General features: G+C 41.9%; 1 protein-coding gene and 1 pseudogene across 1 annotated transcript in view; one reads left to right on the forward strand and one right to left on the reverse strand.

Annotated features, from left to right (window-relative positions):
• The window catches only part of Fam117b (family with sequence similarity 117 member B), an 81,080-nt gene that overhangs the window by 17,639 nt on the left and 36,599 nt on the right, over positions 1-26,842 (reverse strand). The window contains 3 exon segments of the mRNA XM_028860387.2: positions 9,026-9,139; positions 16,835-16,927; positions 25,389-25,540. Coding sequence (XP_028716220.1) covers positions 9,026-9,139; positions 16,835-16,927; positions 25,389-25,540 — 359 coding nt within the window.
• LOC114685743 lies at positions 19,168-22,332 on the forward strand (annotated as a pseudogene).

The raw sequence follows: 26,842 nt of genomic DNA on the forward strand, positions 1-26,842 counted from the left end.
AACTCAACAACTGAACCAAAAACATTTAATACTGGGGGGGGGGGGGGGGAGAGGCACAATACAGAGTTATATGTACATTCTCACAGAGCCAAAAAATAAATTTATTTTAAGTTCTGGTTTAGTATCTCATGTTTTTCATTCAGGCAGGATCACTTTTAGTGTCATGTCTAAGATAATTTTTTTTTTTTGTGTGTGTGTGTGTGTGTGTATATACACACACACACACACATATGGCTTGACGCATCTTTTTTTTTTTCTTTTTTAAAGATTTATTGTTCTGCTTGCACTGCATGTACGCCTCCAAGCTAGAAAAGAGCACCAGATCTCATTACAGATGGCTGTGAGCCACCATGTGATTGCTGGGAATTGAACTCAGGTCTTCTGGAAGAACAGCCAGTGCGCTTAACCTCTGAGCCATCTCTCCAGCCCAATGCTTCATTTTTAATTAAATCGTTTTCATAAAGTATATTTATTTTACAAAATATACAAACGTATGTGTGTGTATATATATATATATATATGCATGTGTGTGTATATAAACATATATTGCTTAATACTTTGCTTTTTAAAATAAAATATTGACTATTACACATTTTATTATGTTCTAAGCATTCTCCTAAGCACGTTATTCATTTACTCTGTCTCACTTATCCCAGGCTAGCCTCAAATTTCTGGGCATGCGCCACCACCTCCCACGTGCGGGGATTACAGGCATGAACCACTGCACTGGGCTTGGTGTGTGCTAGGCAAACACAAGCCTCCAGCCCTGTGCCAAGCACTTTATGGACATTAATTTTACAAACGCTCTATGAAACAGGCAATTTTGATATCCCCACTTTATATTTTTAAACTGAGACTTTGAGCAGCTAACACATAATTATAGAATTGAGGCTGAATTTAATATTCTACCAAACAAAACAACCCACCCACAAAACTGAAAACAGGTTTCTCTACATTGTGAGACTACATCTGATTTTTCACTTTATCTTCTGAAGAAATTTCACATTCTTTTAAGAGTACTCTAAAAGTCCTTCACCAATCTTAGAAAATCCGTGGGGGGGGGGGGGCAGACATCAGAGATACCCTGCTTGAGATGCTACCTTTTTCCTTCCCTTTCAAGAAGTTCTTACTCTCACAGATAGTTATAACGAGAGAAGAAAGAAATCTCTGTATTGGAATAAGGCTGTTCTAACATGAGTCTCAAAAGTTATTTTTAAAAACAAAAATATCTTAGATATGACACTAAAAAGTGACCCCATGTGAATGAAAAACACAACATACTAAACTTGACCAGAATTTTTAAAAAATTGTTTTTGGCTCTGTGAGAAATATTTAAAGAATGAATGAATAAGTAACTCAAAACTGGAAGAAAATATTTACAACTCATTTATCCCCTAGACTTCTATTCAGACTACATAACAGTCTCTCAAAATTCAGTAAGAAGAATGGACCAACTTAAACAAAGGCACAAGACTTGAAAAGGCACGTCACTAAACATGACACATTGATAAAGAATATATATAAAGGGTAATGCACATAAGTTTGAGATGTGCTTTGAGAAGATGACTGAATGTTAATCAGCTATGATGAATCTATAAAATAGAATCTCATTTGTTAAGAAAAGGGAACTGTTAATACACACAGCACCTCAAATGAATTTACAGAGTACTGCTGGACATACAACCTCAATGGTATATGACCCCATTCATGTGACATCCTCAACAAGAGAAAGCTAGAGGATGAAGACCAGATCAGTGGGTGTAAGATGCTAGGAACGGGAAGGGTTTGACTAAAAAGACAGCATGAGGGAAATCTGTGCTTGACTATGGAAGGTAGTTTGTGTTAAAATTTACACACGTGGATGAATATTTACCTAATACATTGAGGCCTGGCTTCATATACACCAATGTTAAAGGGAAATCTGTGCTTGACTATGGAAGGTAGTTTGTGTTAAAATTTACACACGTGGGGAGTGAATATTTCATCTAATACATGTGAGGCCCTGGGCTTCATATACACCAATGTTAAAACTGCTCAAATACATATCTGGGAGCTGTTTAAATGAGAACAGTTAGGTGGTAAAATACTTTCCTAGCATGTATAAGGCCTGGGGATGGGGGAGCACAGAGGGAAGGAATATCAATTTAACCGTACAGCAACTGGAAAAAAAATTAAAGGAGAAAGCAGCGAGGACTATACTGAGTTGTATACTTATATGCACAATATTCTTACAGGGCTAGGGATGTAGCTCAGTGGAGAACATTGGCCTAAGATGAACAAGGCCCTAGACTCAACTCCTGTGCAAACATGGGGTGGGGCACAAAAAATCTAGGAGCTACTCCAAATGTTCTGCAGACCTGTTACAGCCCACAAAGCAACTCCAAGTCAGCATGCTGTCTCAAGGGCTCCTAGCCTTCTCTTTACACTTTGATGCTCACAGCCAGTAACTGCCTCACTTGTCACAAGCCCTACACCAATACCAGTGATTTGAGAAGCATTGGTTTGAGAAGCATGAAGTCTGGGAAAGAAAGAGTAAGAACTTCCTGGCTGCCATGCCGAGAAAGGCACACAGGCAGGCCCTGGCAGTCCAGCGACTGACTCCACACATCTGGTTTCATGATATTTTCTACTGCATCTCAAGGTGCTGAAAGAGGTTTAACAGATTCTCCTAATATAACCTCCTCAGCAGCAACAATTGATCAACAGGTCTGTCGGTTAAGCATTTTAAAGGTAGGGCTGTGGTGCCTTTGAACCATCAGCAGCTGTTGTGGCCTGTTTATGTACGACCTGAATGGCTGGTGACTGCTATTTATATATAATACCTTGTAGCATTTTTCTCAAAAACAAACCGTTTGTTTCTGAGATTGGAGGAATGTTAATCTGGGTGTTCCACTGCTGTGACAAATCACATCCCCATAAATTCACTGCTATGTTAGCCACCTATAGCTTTAATGTTCCTCTCTGTCCTTCCAGCCCTACACATTTGATCCATCTTGCACTTTTTTTTTTTTTTTTGTTGTTGTTGTTGTTTGTTTTTTGACACATGGTTTCTCTATGTAGTTTTGGTGCCTGTCCTGGATCTCACTCTGTAGACCAGGCTGGCCTTGAACTCACAGATCTGCCTGGCTCTGCCTCCCAAGTACTGGGATTAAAGGCGTGTACCACCACCCAGCTCTTGAGCTTTGCTTTACCTGAGATAAAGTTCCAATCCCTAAAAGGTGAACATTTACTTCCTGAAGAGGCCAATTTGGATGCCAAGATTTTGGTGCAATTATTGTTACATCTGTCCCTGTGTCTACCAAACCCTCAATTACAATGCCATTTATTCATATTTTTAACTTTGGTCTTTGATCATTTACAGAAGTTTGCCAAAATATTTGCTTTATAGTTTCTCCTGAAAGTTTTGTTTCATCTTCTAAAGCTGTTCTGCCATCCAGAGCAGTATGGTTTTCAACAACAGGCATTCAGTCTTTTAACTGCTCTGTGGAGGAGTTTCCCCAGTGCTGACAGGGAATGTTTGAACCAAATTTGATTCTGGGGGCCTGTGAGAGGCCCCCTATGGTGTTTCCCAATGGCAGAGGGTTACCTTGTCTGTCCCGTGTTGACCTGCATTCATTAGTCCAGTGTCAGCCTTTGCCATACCTTCTGCATACTCCAGAAGGCTGGGATCTTCTGTCTGGATTCTCTCTAGAAAAAGCCTTGTTCCTAGGAACGCCTTGCCTACAATCCCTTTTCAGATGACCTGGTTTACTACAATTAAAACATCTAACCCTCTGATTTTTCTTAAAATTTATATAAGTCACTTCTATCCAAGTATCATAAGATCCAATATCATCTGTATTTTTAATCTATTCATCTATGGGTGCTGATCTTGCCTTTAAAGGCCTGATCACTCTTTTACATTCTGAATTAGCATTTTCAAAAGCTAAGGGTTCAATTAATATTCATCTAACTTCTGGATCTGGTATCATTCTTTTTGCAGCTGAAGTCAATCTTTGTTTAAAAAAAAAAGAATCAGTGAAGACTTCTTTTGCATCTTGTATAATTTTAGTAAAGGACTCTTTCCTGATTCTTCAATCTTGTCTCGAGCATTCAAAGCTGCCGCATGGCACAGGGCCAAGGTGTGATCATCAAATGTAACATGTCTTTCCATATCAGCACAATGGCCCCCATGAAGGACCCGATCTTGGGAAATCTCATAACCTCTAACCTACCTTGCTGTTAGATGGCCCCAGCTCCCCCTATCCACCATGTTCTCCACTGTAACTGAGGAGCAGTGTGGTGATATTTTAGTTGTGCCCTAACAAATAAAGCTTGCCTGGGGATCGGAGAACAAAGCCAGCCACCGTATTAAACAGGGGGTCAGGTAGTGGTAACACTGGGGACAGAGCCAGGCATGGTGGCACACACTTTTACTTCCAGCGCTAGGTAAGCAGAGGTCTGGAGGTCTGTACAGACAGACAGGAAGTGATGTAGTTGGGCGGAGAGAGAAAGGCACAGAAAGTATATAGTCATGAGTATACAGGAAGTAGCTCTCTCTGGGGCTGAGGATTTCCTAGTGGTAAGAACTTGTGGCTGGCTTGTTCTATCCCTCTGATCTTTTAGCTTTCACCCCAATATATGACTCTGTGATTTCTATTAATAAGACCATTTAGCAATTCGTGTTACAGAGCAGCTTCCAATGCTGCTGTAACTAAATCTTTCCAGTCTCGTGGAATAATTCTGTTTCGAGTGGCCCTTGAATTTAAATTTCACAAAAAGTAAATGCATATGATATGAACTATTGCTTATTTAAATACCTTCAAATCTAACATTTCTATAGGATATCTGTTAACTTCTGAATAGCCTTGGGGTGTCTATCATCTGGAGGCCGTTCTTGAATGGTAACTGGATAAATTAAGGTTGGTCTTTTAATAACCTTGGGCTGCTCACTCCTCTACAGCTTCATAATGCGATGGTGTGCTAACTTCTGCTCTAAACTCCTCTGTCTCTGGGTGAGTATTTTTCTTAGTTCCATTAGTATGTCTTCCTAAGGATTTTACCTTATCAGTCAATGCTTTGTATTTGGCTCTGTTATCAAACAACTTTTTTAGGGAATAAAACAAGAATTACCAAAATGATAATTGACATTATGTCAATACAGGCAAAGTTAATTACCTCTTCACTTAATTGTTCTATTTTCAAACCATCCATTATGCAGCTATACAGGGACTTAACTCTGTGCATCATAATATTTCCCATTTCTAACATGGGGGGGAACCTCTTCCTTTTCTCTTTTTTTAAAAACTAATCCCCTCCTTTAAGAATTCTCAGTCGTCTCCCCAGATGTGTTGACGATGACAGTGAAGCGTGGGGCTGGTGCCGCTCCCAGCACAGCTGGGCAGAGGACACAGACGATGCACAGCCTGGCTGAGGGCAGCTGCCCCCGCAGAGCTGTGAGCTGAGAGGGTGTGGCGGCTGCACCAACAGAAGTCCGAGGGGTGTGGAGGCGGCTGACCTAGTGGCAGCAGCCTGAGGAGGGGACCAGGGGAAGCCCACAACCCATGGGGAAAAGGAGCCAAGGAGCCAGAGGTCTGGAAAGCAGATGCAGGGACCTGTGGAAGAAGCATGTGTGATGGGTGGGAAGTGAGAGCGCAGAGCTGGCTGGCGGTGGAGTGTGGGTGGCAGCTGGCGCTGTTGTAGAGAGGCTTCAACAGAAAAATCCCAGGCTCACTCAAAGGGCGTGGGGCAAGGGAAGAAACGCCAGATGACTCTGGCAGCTGTGGCTGAGTCTGCACTGGCTGCAAAGCCAGGGGTGAACAGTTATCTCACGCTTTCTCATGCCCCGAACTGGACGCCAGGTGATGTGTTTATCTAAACTATCCTTTATCAATTAAAAAAAAAAAAAAATCAGGAAGCAGATATCGGGGGAGAACCTGAAAGGTCAGAGAAGCAGGGGAGCAGCCACCGGTGACTTCCTACCTCTTCCGTTCCTTCCTCCAAAAGGGCGGAGATCTCCTCTAAGCCCACCTTACTACTTCCTTAGTCCTTCAAAACATCTTTGGTTAATTTTGGTCAGCTAGTGCTAGCTCTACCCTCTGATTCAAAACAAAATTTATTGTCAGAATACAATCAAAATATCACAGTAGGAAAAGAAGTCTAATTTAGCCAGGCAGTGGTGGCGCACACCTTTAATCCCAGCACTCAGGAGGCAGAGGCAGGTGGATCTCTGTGAATTCGAGGCCAGCCTGGTCTACAGAGCAAGTTCCAGGACAGGCTCTAAAGCTACACAGAGAAACCCTGTCTCGAAAAAAACCAAAAAACCAGTAATAATAAAGAAATGTAATTTAGTACTAGCTGTCCTGGAACTCAGTCTGTAGACCAAACTGACCTTGAACTCAGAGATCCTCTTGCCTCTGCCTCAAGAATGCTGCGATTAATGGTGTGTATCACTATGCCTGGTACATTTATGCTTGTTTTTGGGAGAAACTCTTGCTACATAACTGTGTCTCAGCCTCCCCAAATACTGAGATTACAGGCTTCTGTCAGTACACCCAGCTAAAATTTTTTCACATTAATAAAATGGTATTCAAAAATCATTTCAAAACCTGATCAACTCCTATAATGCATCATTTAATTTGATAAAATTCAATCCTAACCCTAAATTGACCTTGAAAGAAAATATGACGGGGAATACAAAGCGGCCTTACTTTTAAAGAAATTAACAGTTATTATGGGTGAATTAGAAAGGATGAGGATGGAAAACTCATCTGTAAAATCATGAGTCTCCAGCCCTTTGAATGTAAAGATGGTAATTTTCCATTAATATTCCAATGTTAACAGTTATTATTGTGGTGGCTTTCTTTTTTTTTTTTTTAAAAAAAAAAAAAAAAAAAAAAAAATAAAAAAAAAAAAATCGTCAGTCTTCAGAAATCCAATATAGTTCAAATCCAGTTCAAATTCTCAGCATAAAAATCTGCTGAGCGAAAAATAACCAAATGCCATGGAAAAAATGCTGTCAGATGATGAAAAGAGAAATAGAAAATCAGGAAATTCTGGAAGCAGAAGCTGAGCAGAGAACACTGCAGCTGCCGCATGACAGAGATGTGAAAGCGGTAAGCACAGCACGTGAAGTATAGATTATGAAATGGATAATTTAAGTATAAAAACAGTTAAAAAGCCTGCACGGCATATAGTTTGTATGCAATATAAGTCTCTGTTTTACTTGTTTGGTCTGACGTTGGACTGTTGACAAAGATTTGTCCTGATGTGGCAAGCAAAAACTTAGCTAATATTATATTTTATTACATATTAAATTCTACATCTCTTTGTTGACAGTTAACATTTCAATTTCTCAAAAACAAAATTGTCTGTGTGTTTTAACATAAGTATCCAATCATATTTCTATTTTTTAGGATGTATTTTATATTTAATCGTTTGTCGTGTGTGTTGGTGTACAAGTCCATGCATGTGAATACAGATGCCTAGGAAGAATTAGATTCCCTCGAGCTGGAGTTACGAGTTGGTGCTCCTCTGCAAGGGCAGTACACTCTCTTTAGCCACACCCACAATCATCTTATACTTGGGGAAAAGCTACTAGAAACTAAAACCAAGCTACAAACTTACAACACTCAAATGTATTTTAAAAACTATTCCTTTACTCATATTTTCTATTGCATTCAACCTACACATATTAACAATCATGAGAATATCAATTCAAAAAGGGAATTTTTTTGTTTTCTTTTCTTTTGTTTTCTTTTTGGAGACATGGTTTCTCTGTGTAGTTTTGGTTCCTGTCCTGGAATCTCATTCTCTACCACAACTACTCAATGGTACTGTTGTACTAAGAATGGAACCAAAGATGATGCATAAAGAACAAGATGGCCTACATCTTATAAAACTTGACTTACAAACAGGTGGTAGGGTAGTTTGCTTCCACCAGCTAATCGAGTCTCAAGTATGATCTGAGAGTCACAGAACTAGCCTTCCAGTTTCCTTCCACCTTCCAGGATCACTGTCCCACTGTTCTGACAGAAAACCGAATGCAGGCTCCTGGATCCCCACAACTTTCAATCACAGGACGTGACATAACCTGCTCTCTTCATACCAAGAACTCTATCTAGCCATCTAAATCCAGAGAAAAGTTCTACGTGTGAGTCACTTACTCCTCCATGGGATCAAACCAGTTAGTTGTCTATTGTGATATTTTATTTGTACTGAAATGTGATTTTAATTTTATGTTAATAAATAAAGTTGCCCTGTCAGAGCTATTAGAGCAAGCAAGAGCATGACGGTAGAAGAGCTAGTAGATTTTTGTGTTCAGGGATACAGCAGTATTAGAGACATACGCCTTAAGACTTGGGGTGGTATACAGGAGTGATGAGGCAGTCATGTGTTGGTTACAACCAATGAGAAGCAGAACAGAAAGACATTAAAGACAGACAAACAGGAAGAACTCTTCTCAGGAACTAGGAGCACTGCAGAGTAAGATTTAGCTCTGAGCTTGACTCTCGCTTTCTGTTTTACATTGGCTCTGTGTTTCTTATTTTAATAAGACGATTGGTTACATCTACAGTTGTCCCTCCCAAAAGAACTGAGACAGGAATTATTACTCCCAATTTTCAGATGATGTAACTGAAACTTGGAAAGGATAAAGGTCTGTATCCCGCTTCACCAAAGTGGACAAAAATGAATATGTGTAACTGGAGCTGAGCATGGTGCACACCTTTAATCCCAGCACTCAGGAAAGAGGCAAGTGATCTCTGAGTTTGAGGCCAGCCTGGTCTACAGAGTGAGTTCCAGGACAGCTGGGGCTGTGTAAAGAGACCCCATCTGGAGGAGGAAAAAAGTCCCAAAGTAAATAAACAAAGACACTTTTTAAGAAATGTGTAACTGGGTATGTCTCCTAGATGAAATACCATCTTGTAAATCTGGGAAATGGGAAAGCTGTGACTTAGTACTTAAACCATTGTTTCAAACATGGTTCTGGACATTCTGCCCTGAACCATCAGAGAGCACCTACAGGAAAAGCAGTCTCTCTTCTGACCTGGCTCTGGTTGATGGCTGCATGGTTGCCATGGAACGGAGACTGCCTCTCTTTATCTCGGTGATGACGGCTGCTGTGCTTGCTTCTCTGCAACTGCTGGCGTAATTTTGCAATCTGAAAAAGGAAAAACAGGAAGAACCACAGTGTTTTCCACGCTAAAAAAACACATTTTTGCTTAATAAGAACCAATAAAATTCACCCGTAATACTTTGAAATTTTAAACCCTATTACAAAATCTAATTAAACAATATTTTTATATACATATTCACACATGTATGTATAGATTTCTTTTAAAGGAGAAACAGAAGTATACTCGACATGGTCTTTAATCTTGAAGCTTCTTAAGCACTAACCAGTTTGCAGCATTAAACTGCGCTTAGAAACAACCTATTCTCTTATTGCCTTTACCATTAATCAATTTTTATTTCGATTTCTGGACTGAGCTTCAAAAATTTTTGTTTTGTTTTGTTTTCTGAGATAGAATTTCTCTAACAGCCCTGGCTATCCTATAGACCTAGCCCTGTCCTACAGACCAGGCTGGCCTCAAACTCAATGAGATCTGCCTTCCTCCACCCCAACTGCTGGGATTAAAGGAATGCACCACCACCACCACCACACCACCTGACGAGCTTCACTATTTTTACAAGTACAAAATTAAATGATATTTACAAACCAAGCCAAGTGTGCTAGTCTCAAGGAGAAGCGTCCTCCATAGTTTATGCGTTTGAACACTTGTCCCGAGCTGGTGGTGCTGTGTGAGGAGGTAATGGAACCATTTGGAGGTGAGCCTTCTTGGAGGAAGCGCATCACTATGGCAGGCTTTGAGCTTTTATAGGCTTACTCCACTTTCTATTCTCTCTCTGCTCTTTATGTTCTGATGAAATGTGAGGAGCCTGCTCCTGCGTCCATATTCATCTTCTCCCTGTCTCTCACCTTAAGCCCAGAAAACCTTTATTTTTAATCAAATTGTTTCTGGCCAAAGTCAAGCCACGTAATACACTTAAGATAAAATCTTTAAGCATCGAATACAGTTTGCTGTTTTCTCAGCCAGGATCTCACCAGCCAAGTGTACCGACTGCTTCTGCACTGCTGTAATGAATTACCACGACCAAGGCAAAACAGGAGTTTACTTGGGTTTGCAGTTAGTTCTAGAGGGATAACGCTCCATGGCGGGACAGCAAGCACAGTGACTGAAACAAGAAGCTGAGAGCTTCCATCTTTTATCACAAGCTTGAAGCAGAGAGCAGAGTGGGAATGGCACATGACCTTGAAGCCTCAAAGCCCGTTCCCGGTGACACACTTTCTCTAGCCAGGCCACAGCTCCTCAACCTACCCTGCAACTGTGTCATCAACTGGGGACCAGGCATTCAAAGGCCTGAGGTTAAGGGAGACACCTCAAACCACCGCACTAAGGCCAGCCTTCAAGTCTTGATCCTCCTGCTTCCACCTCCCAAGTGCTGGAACTACACGCGTGTGCCGCCATGCCTGGCTACAAACACAGACTCAATGGCTATCTCATCATTATCCTTTGACTGCATTTTTCTCATTTCCTCCTAGTATGGGTGAAATGCAATGCCATTAATTACAGACACAGAAAACAATAATCACCACACAGAGCCATCTATAGTCAAGTTGGTTATGCTGAAGCCAGACAGTGGTGGCGCACGCCTTTAACCCCAGCACTTTGGAGGCAGAGGCAGGCGGACCTCTGTGAGTTTGAGGCCAGCCTGGGCTACAGAGCGAGATCCAGGACAGCCAGGGCTACATAGAGAAATCCTGTCTCAAAAAAACAAAAACAAGGGGGGGAAAAAAGATAAAAAGAAAAAGTTGGCTATGCAGAGTTACTAAATCTCAAAAGCACTATCATTTGCAGAAAAACGTCAGTTTCTTAATCACATTAGTTTTATAAATCTGATGTCCTTATATATTTCTAAGTACACACAGACTCTCCTATTTAGCACAAGCCTTGCGCCATCAGATCAACAGCACGCATTTCCTATTAAAGTATCTATATTTCACGGTCAGACGCAAGGTCTAGTCGGCCTGGGCAGGGAGCTGGACACGGACGGGCAGGCAGCGGGGGCGGGCTCCACCATCTGCCCGGCCGCTGGCACTTCCTGCACAGACTCCCGGAAGTGAAGCCTCCTCCACCGCCCGCCCTGCCTCCTGCTTCCAAGACCCCAGCTGTGCATAAGAACCACATGACCCCCACGGGGGTGGGCAGGGAGCCTGAGCAGTGCTGCTGCGGCTTTGGCTACGTGCCCTGGTCCTCTTCTCTGCTCTCGGGCTGCTCTGGCCCCTCCCCCTGGTCACTGAATTCAATTTAGCAGGGATTCAGATATGATATGATAATATGGAAATATTGTTTTATGCTGGTCTGCTTTATGAAAAGCTAGCTATGAACTGGGTTATGGCTCCTGCTTCTCTTTTAAAAGTTTCCTGTCTGTCCTATGCCAGGTGAGCCACTTGGTGTTAGGACAAGAAAGAGAGCAAATCAAAATAGCCAGAAAGAAAAGGACCGCTGACCTCACTGACTGCCTGAGACTTCTGCTGAAAGATGAACGTCATCTCAAGATTTATGAACCGATTACATGAACTTTCTGTATCTCAAGATTTATAAATTTACTGAGTATCGTTAAAGATTTATAAAGTGTAACAAATAACTTAAAACTTATTTAACAAGGGTTGATAATTAAAAATCTACACATGGGTGTATAACTTGGATAATGGTCAATAACTACTTGCTCTTAAAAAGAAACTGAGTAATAGGTCTTCTGGGTGTCAACTTTATCTCAAATGTCATAGACTGAACCAAGCGCTTATCTTTAAACGTCCTCAAATTCATTGTCTGCATTTATCAAACCAGAGATGCTGTCATTTACTATATGCAAAAATTCTAATAATTTTGCTAATTCTAGTTTACACTTAAATAGAGAACTAAAACTTAAAAAATCATTTTAAGAAAGTCAAGACAGCAGGGAGGTGGTGGCACACGCCTTTAATCCCAGCACTTGGGAGGCAGAGGCAGGCGGATCTCTGTGAGTTCGAGGCCAGCCTGGGCTACCAAGTGAGTTCCAGGAAAGGCCCAAAGCTACGCAGAGAAACCCTGTCTCGAAAAACCAAAAAAAAAAAAAAAAGAAAAAAAGAAAAAAAGAAAGTCAAGACAAAATGCCGCCAAAGCAAACCCAAGTAAAAGATAAAAGAAACTGTCTCGTGGAAAAGAGTCAGCCCAGGCCACCTCCTGGTTAGGGCTGCTGGCCTCTCTGGCCTGACAGTCACTAGAGGACCAGCATCCCTGTTGGGTCTTAGAAGCAGCAGCAGAGGTTTAATGTCATGAGATAGGATAAGGCCAGGGCCTTGGACAGAGATAGACAAAAATCTATGTCACTATACATGAAAGATAAAAAAGCTAACGAGTTAGGACCCCAACTATAAACACAAAAACTTAAGAAAGTTTCCTTCTGTCTTAAGGAAAGCACACAAGGCAACTGAAGTCTGTCACTGTGCCCAGCAAGCCTCTCCCTCTGCCCTGTGGGGTACTTCTTCTTTGTTATTTTTAAGTGCCCCCTCCCCTCAAAAAAAGGACTTCTGCTGCCAGACATTGTCAGATTGTAACATGAAATGATTTCTAGGTAGCCTTAGAGATCTACAAATATGAATGTGATTTTCATCACCTGAAGAGCCAATGAAAATCTTACAAGGTCCTCACAGCAGCAGGTTCTTAACTAAGGTTCTAGATGAAAATGGCTAAAAAAGGGCTCCAAAGCACAACAGTAGGAAGATGATGGATAAAAGACAAAAAATAAAAACAGAGGGAAAGGAGGATTCCGGAAGTGCTGGTCCCCAGGGAGCTCTAGAGCAAAGACGCTGCCTTTGGTGACGTGCACAAACAAGCCTGGGGTTGGCTCCACAGGCCTACCTGAGAGGACGGAGGCCCAGGTACTCTGACGTGCAGGTGCTGGTTATTGGAGGCAAACTGTAAAAGCCGAGCACTGTTCTTACTGCTGGACACAGATGACGTACCAGTGGTTACCATTTGTCTACCGGGCCTGCCGCACACCCTGTCTAAAACCCCTGCGAGTTCAATGTTTCTAAGAACTAATGTTACAATAAGAATGCTAATCAATTTAAAACTAAGTGTGAATCCCAATCTTATAAAAGCTACTAACTTGTTATAGACTGTTGAAAAAAAATTAAAACGTGGGTTGATAATCACCTTAGAGATGACCAAATTTGAGATGGGCGGTGGTGGCGCACGCCTTTAATCCCCCCAGCACTCAGGAGGCAGAGGCAAGTGGATCTGTCAGTTCAAGGCCAGCCTGGGCTACAGAGCGAGTTCCATGACAGCCAGAACTGTTACACGGAGAAACCCTGTCTCGAAAAACAAAAGATTTTTAAAAAATAGTAATAAATAATCAAATGTTCAGAACATGCTTGTAGTCATGCTAGGTACAAATGGAATTTATATACAGGAATAAGATTTGTTTAGCCTCCTATGTATGTTTTCAGGGTTAAGTCTAGAGGACGTAACTAAAAATAAACAGTTTGTTTAAATCAGGTATACAAAATAAGACGGCCCTCAAACCTTTTCAGAGACCTACTGAATGCAGCATTTAAAATGTTTAATTTAACAACAACAACAACAACAAAAAGCCGTCCTATGACAGACAGAGATGCCAGCTCCCAGCAGCGACCCTAAGGTCTCCAAAGAAGCCAGTGGGCGAAGCCCTGGATTGTGGTGACACTTACCACTGGGATATACTGCCCTGTGCCTGGCCTGTGCCCAGGCCCTGCACACTGCAGACACTGCTGGGCTGACTGCCCTAATACACCGAAGTCAACGTGGGGTCCCTGGTCCCCAGTCCCTTCTCTGCAGGGACCGACAGCCGCAAGGGCCGTGCTGTCCTATGCAGCAACTGAAAATGCAACGCCGTCCTGCATGACAGCCAAAAACTGACCTGTGTCCCCAACAACACTCCTCTTGGAGACTACGGGGGTAACCATCCAGGTAGCCAGTAAGTCTCTATAATTTTTGGTTTTGTTTTATCAAGACAGGGTTTCTCTGTGTAGCCTTGGCTCTCCTGGAACTCGCTCTGTAGATCAGGCTGGCCTCCTGCCTCTGCATCCTGAGCGCTGCGATTAAAGGCGTGTGCCACCACTGCCCAACAACTTTTACTATTTAAAGGAACTTGCTTTTCAATGACTGCTCTCAATAATCAACTACTTATATCTCATGGTAAACTACTTATATCTCATGGTAAGCAACTAATTAAAAATATTTTAAGTTTTTTTAAGTTCTGAGAGTCTAAGAAAATATCCTTTAAAATAAATACAAGTTATAAAGATCTGAGGATATAAAAACTTTTAAATAAATTACAAAAATCTAAGAAAATAATTTAGCATATAAATACCAGTTACTCCGTACTATTATTTTACTAAGATTTCAAAGGTTCAGAGTTAACATTGTTCAACAGAGTTCTGGTAAGTTGGTAAGCACCAACTACTATTATCAGTCACAAGCTCAAGATTTTAAATTTCCTTTGGTAGTCTCTTAAATATAGACTTGAAGATGCTAAGAACATCTCTGTCCAATATATATCTAGCCCTCTAGACAATAAGGAGTGTTCATGCTTTTTAACCCTAATCCAGAGTTTCTATGACTCAAAAACATGAGTCTACTCCAGTTGTTTTACAGACACCTGTTAGCTGCTTTTTCTACAATGAGGATTTCAGTACAGTCTGCAGACAATGGTAATACAATATATCAAACTAGTAATTCATGTGAGCTTCAGGGAGATCCTTAAGACTTGGATCTATCCCTCACAGTTCAAACGGACTCCAGAGAAGTAAACCTGTCAATCAACAGCCTAAGTTTCCCACCGGCCTTTTCCTGAGGGTGGAATCTCTCTCTCTCTCCGATGGTCTTGGGACTCCTCCCCTCTCCCAGCTACCAGGACTGTGGGCCTGGAAGCTCCAATGGAAAAGTTTCCTTTACGGTCCTTCACTTTAATGTCTGACCTCGTCTGCATCTGCCTCGCAGGGTCCCACCTGGCCGGTAGACACCATCTAGAAGCCAGCTGCAGAGAGCAAACTGCTCCAAAGCTGATTTACACCAGGCCAGCCCTAGTGGTCCTTCAGAACCAGAAAGCCCTGGACTTGCTGAAAACTGATAGGAACCAGTCCAGCCAACATGACTGCTTCCTGTCTCTTCTGCTGGGTCAACACACCAGATGCTGCTGATGAAATAAATATCTCATTGCCTGAATCCCCTCCCAGCCTTTGACTAATATTCTGGTCTCCCTGGGCCCTGACAATGACACCCTAATTTCAGCAGGAAGTAGCTGCAGAAGAGAATACATTGCCCCTTATCCTCAACAAAGGCTGGAATGTTAAATCCAACAGGGAATGAATATATATATACCTATTGACAAACCCGGCTCCTTCATTTTCAGAAAGGCACCTGTTAAAACCAAATAGACCAAGATCTATCAACAGGTAGATCATTAGCTAAAACAGTTCTATAATATGATAAGACACTCAACCTGCTCTTTATAAAACAAAGAGATGGCTTTAAGAAAAATGTATGCTTTCTATGCTAACCAATCAGACATAATTAGAGAAAAGCTAGTCACAATACAAATTCTGTCTCTCACCAAATAGAAAACGCTCAGATACTTGCCCTCTGCTGGCATTATTAGCTCCAGATATAAATTACTGTTCCGTATCAAGGATTTCAAAGGGATACTAAGACGAGGGGGAATGAAGGACTAGCCTGACTCCAACTTAAGGATGGAAGCCATTTTGTTATAAGGTCAGAACAAGTTCATTTCTCTTTGCTGTAGCTGGAGTTTTCCTGTGTCCACCCGGCTCCTGCAGCAGCTCAGACCCAAGTAAACACACAGGGACTTACATTACTTATAAACTATATGGCTGTGGCAGGCTTCTTGCTATCTAGTTTTTATAACTTACATTAACCCATTTCTATTCATCTATAAGTGGGCACGAGGCTTGTGGCTTACCGGTACTTTTACATCTTGCTTCCTCTGTGTCTGGCTGGCGACTCCTGACTCAGCCTTCCTGTTCCCAGCATTCTCCTCTGTCTTTGTCCCGCCTATACTATACTTCCTGCCTGGCTACTGGCCAATCAGTGTTTTATTTATCAACCAAATCAGAGCAACACATTCACAGCATACAGAGCGATATCCACAGCATACAGAGCGATATCCACAGCAGTTTGCTGCAAAATTCCAAATGCTCTCACCTGTCTCTGGAATTTGCCACGTTCCCTAACCTATCCAGTTTGACTCACACCTTGAATACACCCTGATAAGATATGTTCTGCAAATAATTCTGAAATTCCTCTGGAAATCCCCCAACCCATGAAAAGCCCCTAGGCCAAGCCCCTCTTTTTCCTATGCTCAATGCTGTATTTTCAAACCCTGCTTTGGGGAGATAGCCCTGTCGGACAGAGAATAAAGCTTGTTTAAATTGACCAAAGAAGCTGGGTGACAGTCTTTACTCTATTCAATAGGATTAATAGGTGTTAAGAAAGACAGATGGGGTGCACTGGCCACTCAGTACAACCAAAACAGTGAGAGGTTCAGTCAGAGACCTTATCTCAATAAGGTAGAGAGTGAAAGTAGCCGGCACCTGACACGGACCTCTGGTCCCCACATGTTCATGCACAGACACACACACACCCTCTACACACACGCATACACACATAATACCTTCCCTGTGCCAGGGAAATGGCAAATCTTTGCAGTCCATGACTTTTAAGGAACTTAGCCAACAGAGCACTTTGCTGACCTCTTTAAGCTGTTCTGTGCTGCCCCAGGATGCTGAGCGCTTATGAGACCCTTTCTTCTTTTCAGCATATTCTTCGGCCCACGCACTCTCGGTCTATTGTAGAGGAAAAAAACAGTTATTTTAACAAGTATTTAACAATATTGCATCAGACTTTTTTTCTATTAAATAATGTATGCTACATAAAAATTAGAAGTATTATTACAGCATATTTTAATCTTTTATTGTTTTATGTATATAAGTGTTTTGCCTGCATGTGTGTATGTGCACCTTGTGTGTCTATAGGTGATTGTGAGTCACCATGTGGGTGCAAGAACAGAGCTCTTAAGGACTGGGCCACTTCTCCAGAATATTTCAAATACCACAAACTACCCAAAGTCTCTCAGCACTAGTTAATTATAATAGATACTTTAACCTCTCTTTCATTTCCATTACCGTAAGTTCTTTCTTATCTTTACAAATCTGTAAGTAGACCGTTAACAGAGCAGAGTATAGAGAAGCCTGGCAGTAGTCATTAGTAATTAGTACTCCTGTGTTCTTAGGCTGGGTGTCATAGCGCACGCCTTTAATTCCAGCACTCGGGGGGCAGAGGCAGGCAGATCTCTGTGAGTTCAAGGCCAGCCTGGTCTACAGAGTGAGATCCAGAACAGACAGGACTACATAGAGAGACCTGTCTCGAGAAAAAAAAAAAAAAAGATTCCTGTGCTTTTACTAGGCACTATTAAACATTCTATAAATTTTGAAGATAAAGAAACTATGACAATGAGAGGTTATATAAGGTACAACCTAGGTACCTCAAGGCTAGGAAGCAGAAAAAAGTTGACTCCAAAGCCCATAACCTCAACCTGATACTGTTTACTCTTGCTTAGATTATGTGTAAAGAACAGCCTCAAAACCATTGATTTTTGATGGTTATACCAAATTTGGAACTTAAGTTTCAGAAACTACAAATATAAGTGAATTCTGGACACAAGAAAATATGATCAACCTCATGAAAAATAAGAGAAATCAAGTTTAAACGTATATGACTGTGAAAAGTTGATAACATAAATATTCCTACACTGTTGGTGAAGGTATAAATTAGGACAGTCTTTTGAGAAAGCTTTGGCAGCTAGTGTCAGTTACAAGTCACACACTGCTTAACAATTCAGCTTTTCTGGTAATTTACCCTGCGGATGTGCCGAATGTACACCTCTGTGCATGTGTATGCATCTGTATGTCCTCACATGGAAGGGTGGACATGTGCGTGGAACCAAGAGCCGACGATCTCAGCTAAAAAGTCCTCGGGAGCCATTCATCTTATTTTTGAGACAGTCTCTTTCTGGCTTGAGACTCACCAGACAGGCAACACTGGCTAGCCAGCAAGCACCAGGGGTCTGCCTGTCTCCGCCTCCTTGGCTACTGGTATTACAAGCATGTGCCACCACTACCAGCTTTTTTTGTTTCCTTGTCTTTTTTTTTTTTTTTTTTTTTTTTTCTTTTTGGTTTTTCGAGACAGGGTTTCTCTGTGTTGTACTGGCTGTCCTGGATCTCACTCTGTAGCCCAGGCTGGCCTCAAACTCACAGAGATCCGCCTGCCTCTGCCTCCGGAGTGCTGGGGTTAAAGGAGTGCGCCACCACTGCCGGGCCGTTTCCTTGTCTTTTTCGAGACAGGGTTTCTCTGTATAGTTCTGGCTGTCCTGGAACTGGCTATGTAGACCAGGCTGGCCTAAACTCAGAGATCTGTCTGCCTCTGCCTCCCTAGTGCTAGGATCGAGGCATGCGCCCCCACCAGCTTTGGCTCTGGGACTCACATTCAGATCCTCACATCTGCATAGCAAGCACATCACCCACTGAGCTCCTTATCTTCCAGTCCCCCAATGCACATCCTCAAAATGAGGCATTTATACTATTCCTTACAGCACTGTTCTCAAGTAAAAGACCTGAATGATACAAAGTGTGGCTTGAAAGAAAAATGTCCTCCACAGGGAGAGGCACTGTTAGGAGGGGTGACTCTGTTGGAGGAAGTGTGTCACTGTGGTGCGGGCTTTGTGGTTCCCTATGCTCAGCATACCACCCAGTGTCTCAGTCGACTTCCTGTTGCCTGCAAGATTGGACTCTCGGCCACTCCAGCATCACATCTGCTGCATGCTGCCATGCTCCCCATCATGATGATAATGGACTGAACCTCTAAAACTGTAAGTCACCACCCCAATTAACTGTTTCGTCTGTAAGAGTTGCCGTGGTCATGGTGTCTCTTCACAGCAATGGAAACCCTAAGATACAACCATATTTATTTTAGGCTCGGCTCCTATTCGGCTATTAAAACAAAACAAAACAAAACAAAAAAAGTGAACATGGGAGCTGGCAAGGTAAGAGGTGGCTGTGACTGGCTCCACTGTCTCTCTGATCTCTCAGCATTTACCCTGATATCTGGCTCTGGGTTTTTATTATTAAGACCAATTAGCCGGGGCCGGGAGGTGGTGGCACACGCCTTTAATCCCAGCACTCGGGAGGCAGAGGCAGGCCTGTGAGTTCGAGGCCAGCCTGGTCTACAAAGCGAGTTCCAGGAAAGGCGCAAAGCTACACAGAGAAACCCTGTCTCGAAAAACCACAAAAAAAAAAAAAAAAAAAAAAAAAAAAAAAAAAAAAAAAAAAAAAAACCCAAAAAAAAAAAAAAAAAAGACCAATTAGGATTTGCACTACAAATAAAAATGAAAGGTTTTCCCAAATCAAAAAATTGTGATCCTAGCCAGTCATCTGCCCAGACCTAGCTCCCTACAGCTAAGAGGACTCCACGCTGACAACGGACCTCAAACACTGAATACCTCAAGATTCAGTTCAGACAGTGACCACCATGCCACTCTGAACCCCACCTCCCACTGGGAGCCTCCAACTAGCCCTGCTGTGTTTGCTTTCTCACAGGAGGGTCTACAGGCTCTGTCAACTGTCCAAACAGCTGCAACACCAGGCAGAGTGGCACAGGCCTTTAATCCCAGCACACAAAAGGAGCATTCTATGAGTTTGAGGACAGCCCGATCTACGTAGGGAGTTCTAGGCCAGCCAAGGATACACAGTAAGATCCTGACTCAAAATAACAACAACAAAAAAAACCTCAAAACAACAACAAAAATATCCATCACAAAGACCTACCTATATATGAAACCACAGGGCATAAAATATCCACACTAAACAACAACAACAAAAAATTAATGATAATTCAGTATTAAAACTTTTAAGTCTTAAAATACATTCCTCTTATGCAGCATAATTCAGAGTTCAGTACATATGTGTTGATGTTAAACACCAGGCCTAAATCCTACAACAGCTATAAAATGTATGTGACATCTCAGACAAGTTACTTATCCTTGATGAACTTAATTTCTCTTTTGAAAAGAGATGAATTACAGGAACTGATGTGTTTTAAATTTCATTACATTTATTTATACAGAGTGTATGTGGATGGGTGTGGGTATGTGTGGGAGCGTCACAGAGCTGTGTGGAGGTCAGAGGACAACTCGTCGGAGCTGGTTCTCTCCTTCCCCCATGCGGGTCTGGGGGGCTGAATGCAAGCCAGCCATCGGGCTCTGGTGGCAAAGACCTTACCCACTGAGCCATCATGCCGGCCCAGAAACAGATATTTGTCAGTTTTAAACTGGCATGGGGCAGGACATGTGGAGAGGGAGGTTGGGCTGGCATGGAGTGCAGTACCCGGTGATCACCACCTGTCTGTATCGGCTCTTTCACCAGAAAAAGTTTAATCAATAATTACAGTTCCAGTTTCAAAATAGAGAAGTAGCAAATTTTCAGCTTTCTGTGAATTTTTATTGGAGACAACAGTGACGTGTCAAGACTAGATATTCCAGTTCAAGTCAGGAGACTGGCAGAGAAGCTCAGACGTGATACAGTGTTGAGTGCAAGCAACCTCAAACTAAACAGAAATCATTAACTGCTGCAGCAAGGGATTGAACATAGTTCAGAATATGGATTAAAGATGCAGCTTTTGTCTGTTCCTCCCCTGAAGATTATGGTTAAATTCATTTTACCTAACGGTGCCAAAAAATTTCATGTTGGACATTGCACTCTACCATTATAGGAAATTTTATTGTAAACTTAAAAGGTTCAGGACAGTAAGTAAGAATATAATTTATTTTTGAGCTGGGAGTGGTAGTGCATGCCTTTAGTTCCAGCATTGGAGAGGCAGAGGCAGGTAAATCTCTGAGTTTTGAGGACAGTTCTGGTCTACAGAGAGAGTTCCAGGTCAGCCAGGCCATACTGAGAAACCCTGTCTTGAAAAACAAAACAAGAATAATTCATTTTTGAAGACCGGGACATAACAGTTTGGTCTCCTAGGAACTGGTTTCCAACTGTCTAGTTAGGAAGAAAAACTTCAATAACATCCTTTATAGCATCTCTTTGAAGTTATGTACAAATTAATAAAGAAGCAACGAAAGACAAAAATACAGCAAAACTGAACGTGAATTTTTCCACCGACTAGAATGGGGTAACATGCAGGCACTTTGACTGTGGCAAAGATTTCGGACTTGAGCATTGAAGAATACATTCCAATTCACAAGGATCTAGGAATACGCTGATGAATCTTCAGGAGAATCATTTGATTGTGGAAAAACTCAAGAGGTCTTAAAGTTGCTAGACTTTAAGCAAAAGACTCCTACAGACAACAATAAAAGGAAAGGTCACACTCTCTGGGACCGGCGACCCCTCTTCCATCTGCACTGTGATGTTAAGCAATGGAACTTCTCTCTGTGCAGACAGGGATCTTGTAGCAACTACAGATCCCACAGACAAATACAATTTTGATACAATGATTTACAGGACAGATAAGGGAGGGAAGCATTCTGAACAAGTGTTCCAAATGCTAGCGATCACGGGAGATGAGTGGACAGAAAGGCGCTGACAGACCTTCTGGAATAGTCAGCAGTGGAGGCAATGAAGACTCGGGTGATGTCTCTTTTCTGGGAGATGTCTCAGATGAGACTCAACCAAGGACGCTAGAGAACACGGCTTCCATTAAGACAAAACACACAAACAGAGACAAACACACAAAAGGGAGAACCCACAGGAAACTGTAGACAAGGTTGGGCTCACAGCTGTTATCATCCAGGACTTGAGAGGTTTAGTGTTATTTTGTTCAGCTACATGACATCTTCCACAGTGGTGGGGACACTGGCATCTTCTTACAATACACCCAAGCCTGTCCCCATAACTTTTGGATGTAGTTATCTCAATGGTTTCAACATTGCTTATCTGCAAGAGCCATGGCCTGTTTCAATGCTCCAGCATCTTCCTGGGACCAATGAGGAACTTTTTAACTAATCCCAGGACCTGCAACTCGGGCACTTTTTAAGTCACCCTGCAGCTGTGGCACACAAAAATACTCCGTGTACAAGACAGTCTTCCTAAAGTGGCTAGGGCCAGACTTCATAGTTTTCAATACTGTCTATTCTGTCCCAGCCAATGGAATGAAACTTCTTTAAATAACTCCTGTCTATAGGATGTAGTTTCTAATTACATTTTTTTAAGTGCAAAAAAATTTTTGTCTCAACAAAATCTTGTTAAATAGTCAAAACTAATAAATTTCATAGGTTATGTAGTTTACTGTAATTTTAAAATTCTTTGTGAGACGTGTGTGTGTGTGTGTGTGTGTGTGTGTGTGTGTGTGTGTGTGTGTGAGATGTGCATGCATGCGTGTGTGCACGTGGAGGCGAGAAGCCAGCTTCAGGTGACCCTGTTCTGTGCCAGTCTGTGCCGACGGCTGCAGACCCCTCGGGACCTGACTGCCGCCCTTGGGAAGCATATTCAGCCCCTTCCTACGCTGCTGCCTGTTGGTTGACAGCCTCTCTTTGTGTTGGGTAGCTGGTGGCACGTGGGTCTCATCTTCTTGGGCCACAGGTCCAGGAGCTTGTACGTCTTGTCCTTGTACCATTTCTTGAGGTTTCCTGAGTCTGGCCAACAACAAGGAGGACATGGGAGACAGATGTGTGGACCACGTGGATCTTGGAGAGCCATGTGCAGCTGGGACGGCCACCTTCAGGCCATGTTTCAGCAGCTCCTCCTCCTCCTAGTCCTGTCGGTCATCTCGGGCCACTGTGCGGCTTGCTGCTGCCACTCCCCTTACTCTCTGAGACCGGGTCTCTCACTGAGCCTGGAGCTGATCCAGGTAGACAGGATGGTCAGCAAGCTCTAAGAACCCTCATGACTCTGCCTCCCCATCTTTACTGAGATTACAGGTGTCCGCTGGTATACTAGACTGAGCTGTGCTCATGGGCTCTGGGGAATAGGAATTTAGGTTCTTAAGCTTACGTGACACTTTACTGAGTCCTCTACAGCCCCTTTAAAAGTTGTTGTTATTATAATTTTAAAGCAGCATAAATTTTTACTAATGTTCTACACAGTTGATCTAATAGTTAACTTGAAGTACCTGCCAATAAGGAATATAATGAATTTTTATTAGTTCCCCTATTAGGGCCTCTATAACAAAAGGGGCATCTGTAAAAAAAAGTGAGGTATTCAACTATCATTGTACTATTCTTAGAGATTTTACAATCAAGACTGACCATGTTGAGAGATACATACTTGCTTGTTTGTACCCTTAATATTTCCAATTTATAGGCACCGAGATATGAGATTTACAGGTTAATCAAAGCCCCAGTGGCAACTGAAAAGGCTTCCTGAACTGCATGTACAGAGCAAGTTCACAAAGGCTTACAGCACAGTGTATTCTTACTAATACTTCAGGAGACCTGAGCCCATGGACCCTGAGATAGAGAGGTTGAAGGAAACCCAAACAAACACAAGTGACATGTTACTACATAGAAAAACCGAGTGGAAACTGTGCTGATTTTTCTCACTGTTTTGCTCCAAGTATAGCAGTTACAGATTTTAAATAGTGTTCTATGGAAGCCTTTTAACTATTTCAGAAAAGACACTGCTTTCTCATAAAAATAGTTATTGGAATGAATACTGTGGATGTAATCAATGAATACCACAAATGTAATTAATATCATGTGTAATTAATGAATATCATGAATGTAATTAATATCTTGAATGTAATTCATGCCACTGAATTGTGAACTTAAAAATGGTTACAACTGCAAATACTATGTTCATTTAAAAAAATCAGGTGGAATGTAATCACCATACATTCTATGTGTGTATGAAATTGAAGACAGCGATGTTCTAAATAGAAAGTGGTGATGGTGTCATGGGCCTATGAGGATGCTGGACTAAAGTCTATCAAATTGTGCAAGCAGGTAAATTGTATACTATGTAAATCACTTGTCAATAAAGATTTTATAAAACGTTAAAAAAAAAAAAAAAAAAAAAAGGACACTGCTTTCTGAGGAACAGAATCATTTCATTTCTTTCCTTTGGTTGCCCCTGGAGTAGAAACCTCAGAACAATCAACCCCAAACCCCAATCATCTGCCCTAATGGAAGAACTCGGCTTCAAGAGTATCCTACCAGAAAACACAAGTCCACAGGAATACCTGGGATCCTAGATACCCACATGAAAATTCTAAACCACCCCAAACTGTGTGTGCTTGCCTTTGAACAAAGATATTCTCTCCAAAAATGCTAGGATGGATTATTATCAGCTACTAATAGTGTGAATTTGAAATCCAAAATGGAGACACCAACTGGCTGATTCCCAACAATGGTCAAAGTCTTTACAGTCTTTTTTATCCTCCATTAACGAGAATGCAGTGCTGTGCTGCTGACCCACGGCTTTGCAAAGGCTCCTTAAGCACTTTACTATGCCAGGTGTGCCCGAGAAAACAGAAACCGTAAGCCAGACACAGCTTTACCTTCCCAGGATTCACTGTCTACTAAGTATGAAAAACAATGAAACAGGATTATACAAATGTTTGATTAATTGCCATGTGGTAATATTATAAAAAGAAACTCCAAACTAGCATGCAATCATAAAATGCCCGTACAATACTGGACTTCAATTCTTTAGCTATAAATTTATGAATCATTATAGGAATGACTTTCTAAGATTCCTTTAATTAACCAGTTTTATAAATGTAAAAGCAGGAAACTTGGCTTTTCAGACTTCCATTTTTGAGATGTTTACACTCATGGGGTCGATTGGCAATGGGGCCAGTGAAGGGGCTTATGAAGGATCACTGCTGATGACCTGTGTTTCCTCCCCAGAGGTCACAGGAAGACGGAAAGGGAACTGACTCCATACGCACGCTCTGGCATGAGCGTGCAGACACAGAGACTCAGACACACACCTTAAAAAAGAGTATCTGCAATATAGTCTGGTTTACCAATACATGGAGGTTTTTTCTGACACAAAAATGTTAAATGGCATGCAGAGAAATCCTACTATTAGAAATTTTCAAGTCCAAATTCCAACTTCTAAGCAGTAAGTGGGGGAAAGTACACCCACAATTGTCCATCTGTACAGGAATTACTTTTGAGAACTTTGTGAAATGTACATTCCACATAGTTCAGCAGAGTATCTGGAAGGGAGGCCAGGAAACGCTCCTGAGGAGATTCTGACGTGCACTCAATGCTCCCAAGCAGAGCAGGGAAGAGAGGCCTACCTGTGTGGCTTTGTCCCTCATACAGGGTGCTGCTTGCCCACGACTGTCTCGGGGCCAGTGCCCAGCAAGGTATGGAGCTGCAAGTGTATCCAGGGAGGAAGTGCGCCGGATAATGCTGGAGGGGCTTGAGGAAGGAGGCCGTGTTTTGTCACCTAGGTATAAAGCAAAAGTGTTTATTAAAAAAAAAAGTTCAGGAGGAAAAGAAGAAACTAAATGTTACACTTTATCGAACAAGGTATTGATAACACAACTCACAGTTGATTCCAAATGGCTATACACTGTAATTCCACTTACACGGTGTGTTCTGAAATAAGTAAATGCTGTGAGTTCAGAACCTTCACCCTCAGTCTAGTATTTCTCTTTAACAGCTAGCTCTACACACACTAAGTCTAACTCTAAGAAGGCAAGTGTGAACGAGACCTCACAGAGCACAGCGCGAAAGTCCTCAACTGGAGAGGGATGAGCACACAGCTACCTAACAGTGAAATGGCTTAATCGCTAAAGGCACTTGCCAATAAAGCCTGCTGACCTGAGTCAGTTCCCAGAAACCACATACAGATGGAAGAAAAGAATCAACTCCACAAAGCTGTCTTTGGATCTCTACACACACAAAAGTTGTGACGTGTGTGTGTCTATGCACACCTATCATACTCTGTATATATAACAGTAATAAATAATTTTAAAAGGACTTCTGTGTTGGACACATAGTTCAGTAGTAAATAAAGCACATCCCTAGCATGTATGAGGCCCTGGGTTTGATCCTGTTCTGACTACATAAGTAAAAACAAAAGTAAAAATAAAACCCGACATATACAGTAAATGAAGTTTAAAAGAATTCAGGGGTGGGCGAATAGATGGAAGAGACATCTCTGTGAGACAGTACAATGATCCAGAAGGCCAAGTAAAAGAACTGTTGAAAAAAAAAAAAAAAAAAAAAAAGAATTCGTGGGCTAGAAGTGATGGCACAAGCCTTTAATCCCAGCACCTGGTGGGCTAAGGCAGGAGTTTAAGGCCAGACTGGACTGCAACGCACCAAGTTCTAGGCCAGCAGAGACTATATAGTAAGCTCCTGTCTGAAAACAAACACCAAAAATCAAAACAAGGGGGAAGGATTAACAGAATGAATTAGTGAACTGAGAGATGTAAAAGAAATTACTCAATCAGATAACACAAACATGAAAGAAAAACACAAATGGAACTTAAGAAGTGGAGGAGGGAAGCCAATGAGACAGTTATTACAATGTGCATGAGATGTACATTCAAGAGAGAAATCAGTAAGAAAGACAATGTTCAAAAGGATAACGACTGTTTTCCAGAACTGAGGAAAGACATCATCTTCGGAATCAAACTGAAGCAGGGTCTAGACACACACACCACGGTGGAACTATACACTCCTGCAGACTAAGAAACTAACACCCTTAAAGGCACACAAGAGGAAAAGGAGGAGCAGTTCC

This window comes from Peromyscus leucopus, chromosome 13, assembly GCF_004664715.2.
Source record: "Peromyscus leucopus breed LL Stock chromosome 13, UCI_PerLeu_2.1, whole genome shotgun sequence".
NCBI lineage: Eukaryota > Metazoa > Chordata > Mammalia > Rodentia > Cricetidae > Peromyscus > Peromyscus leucopus.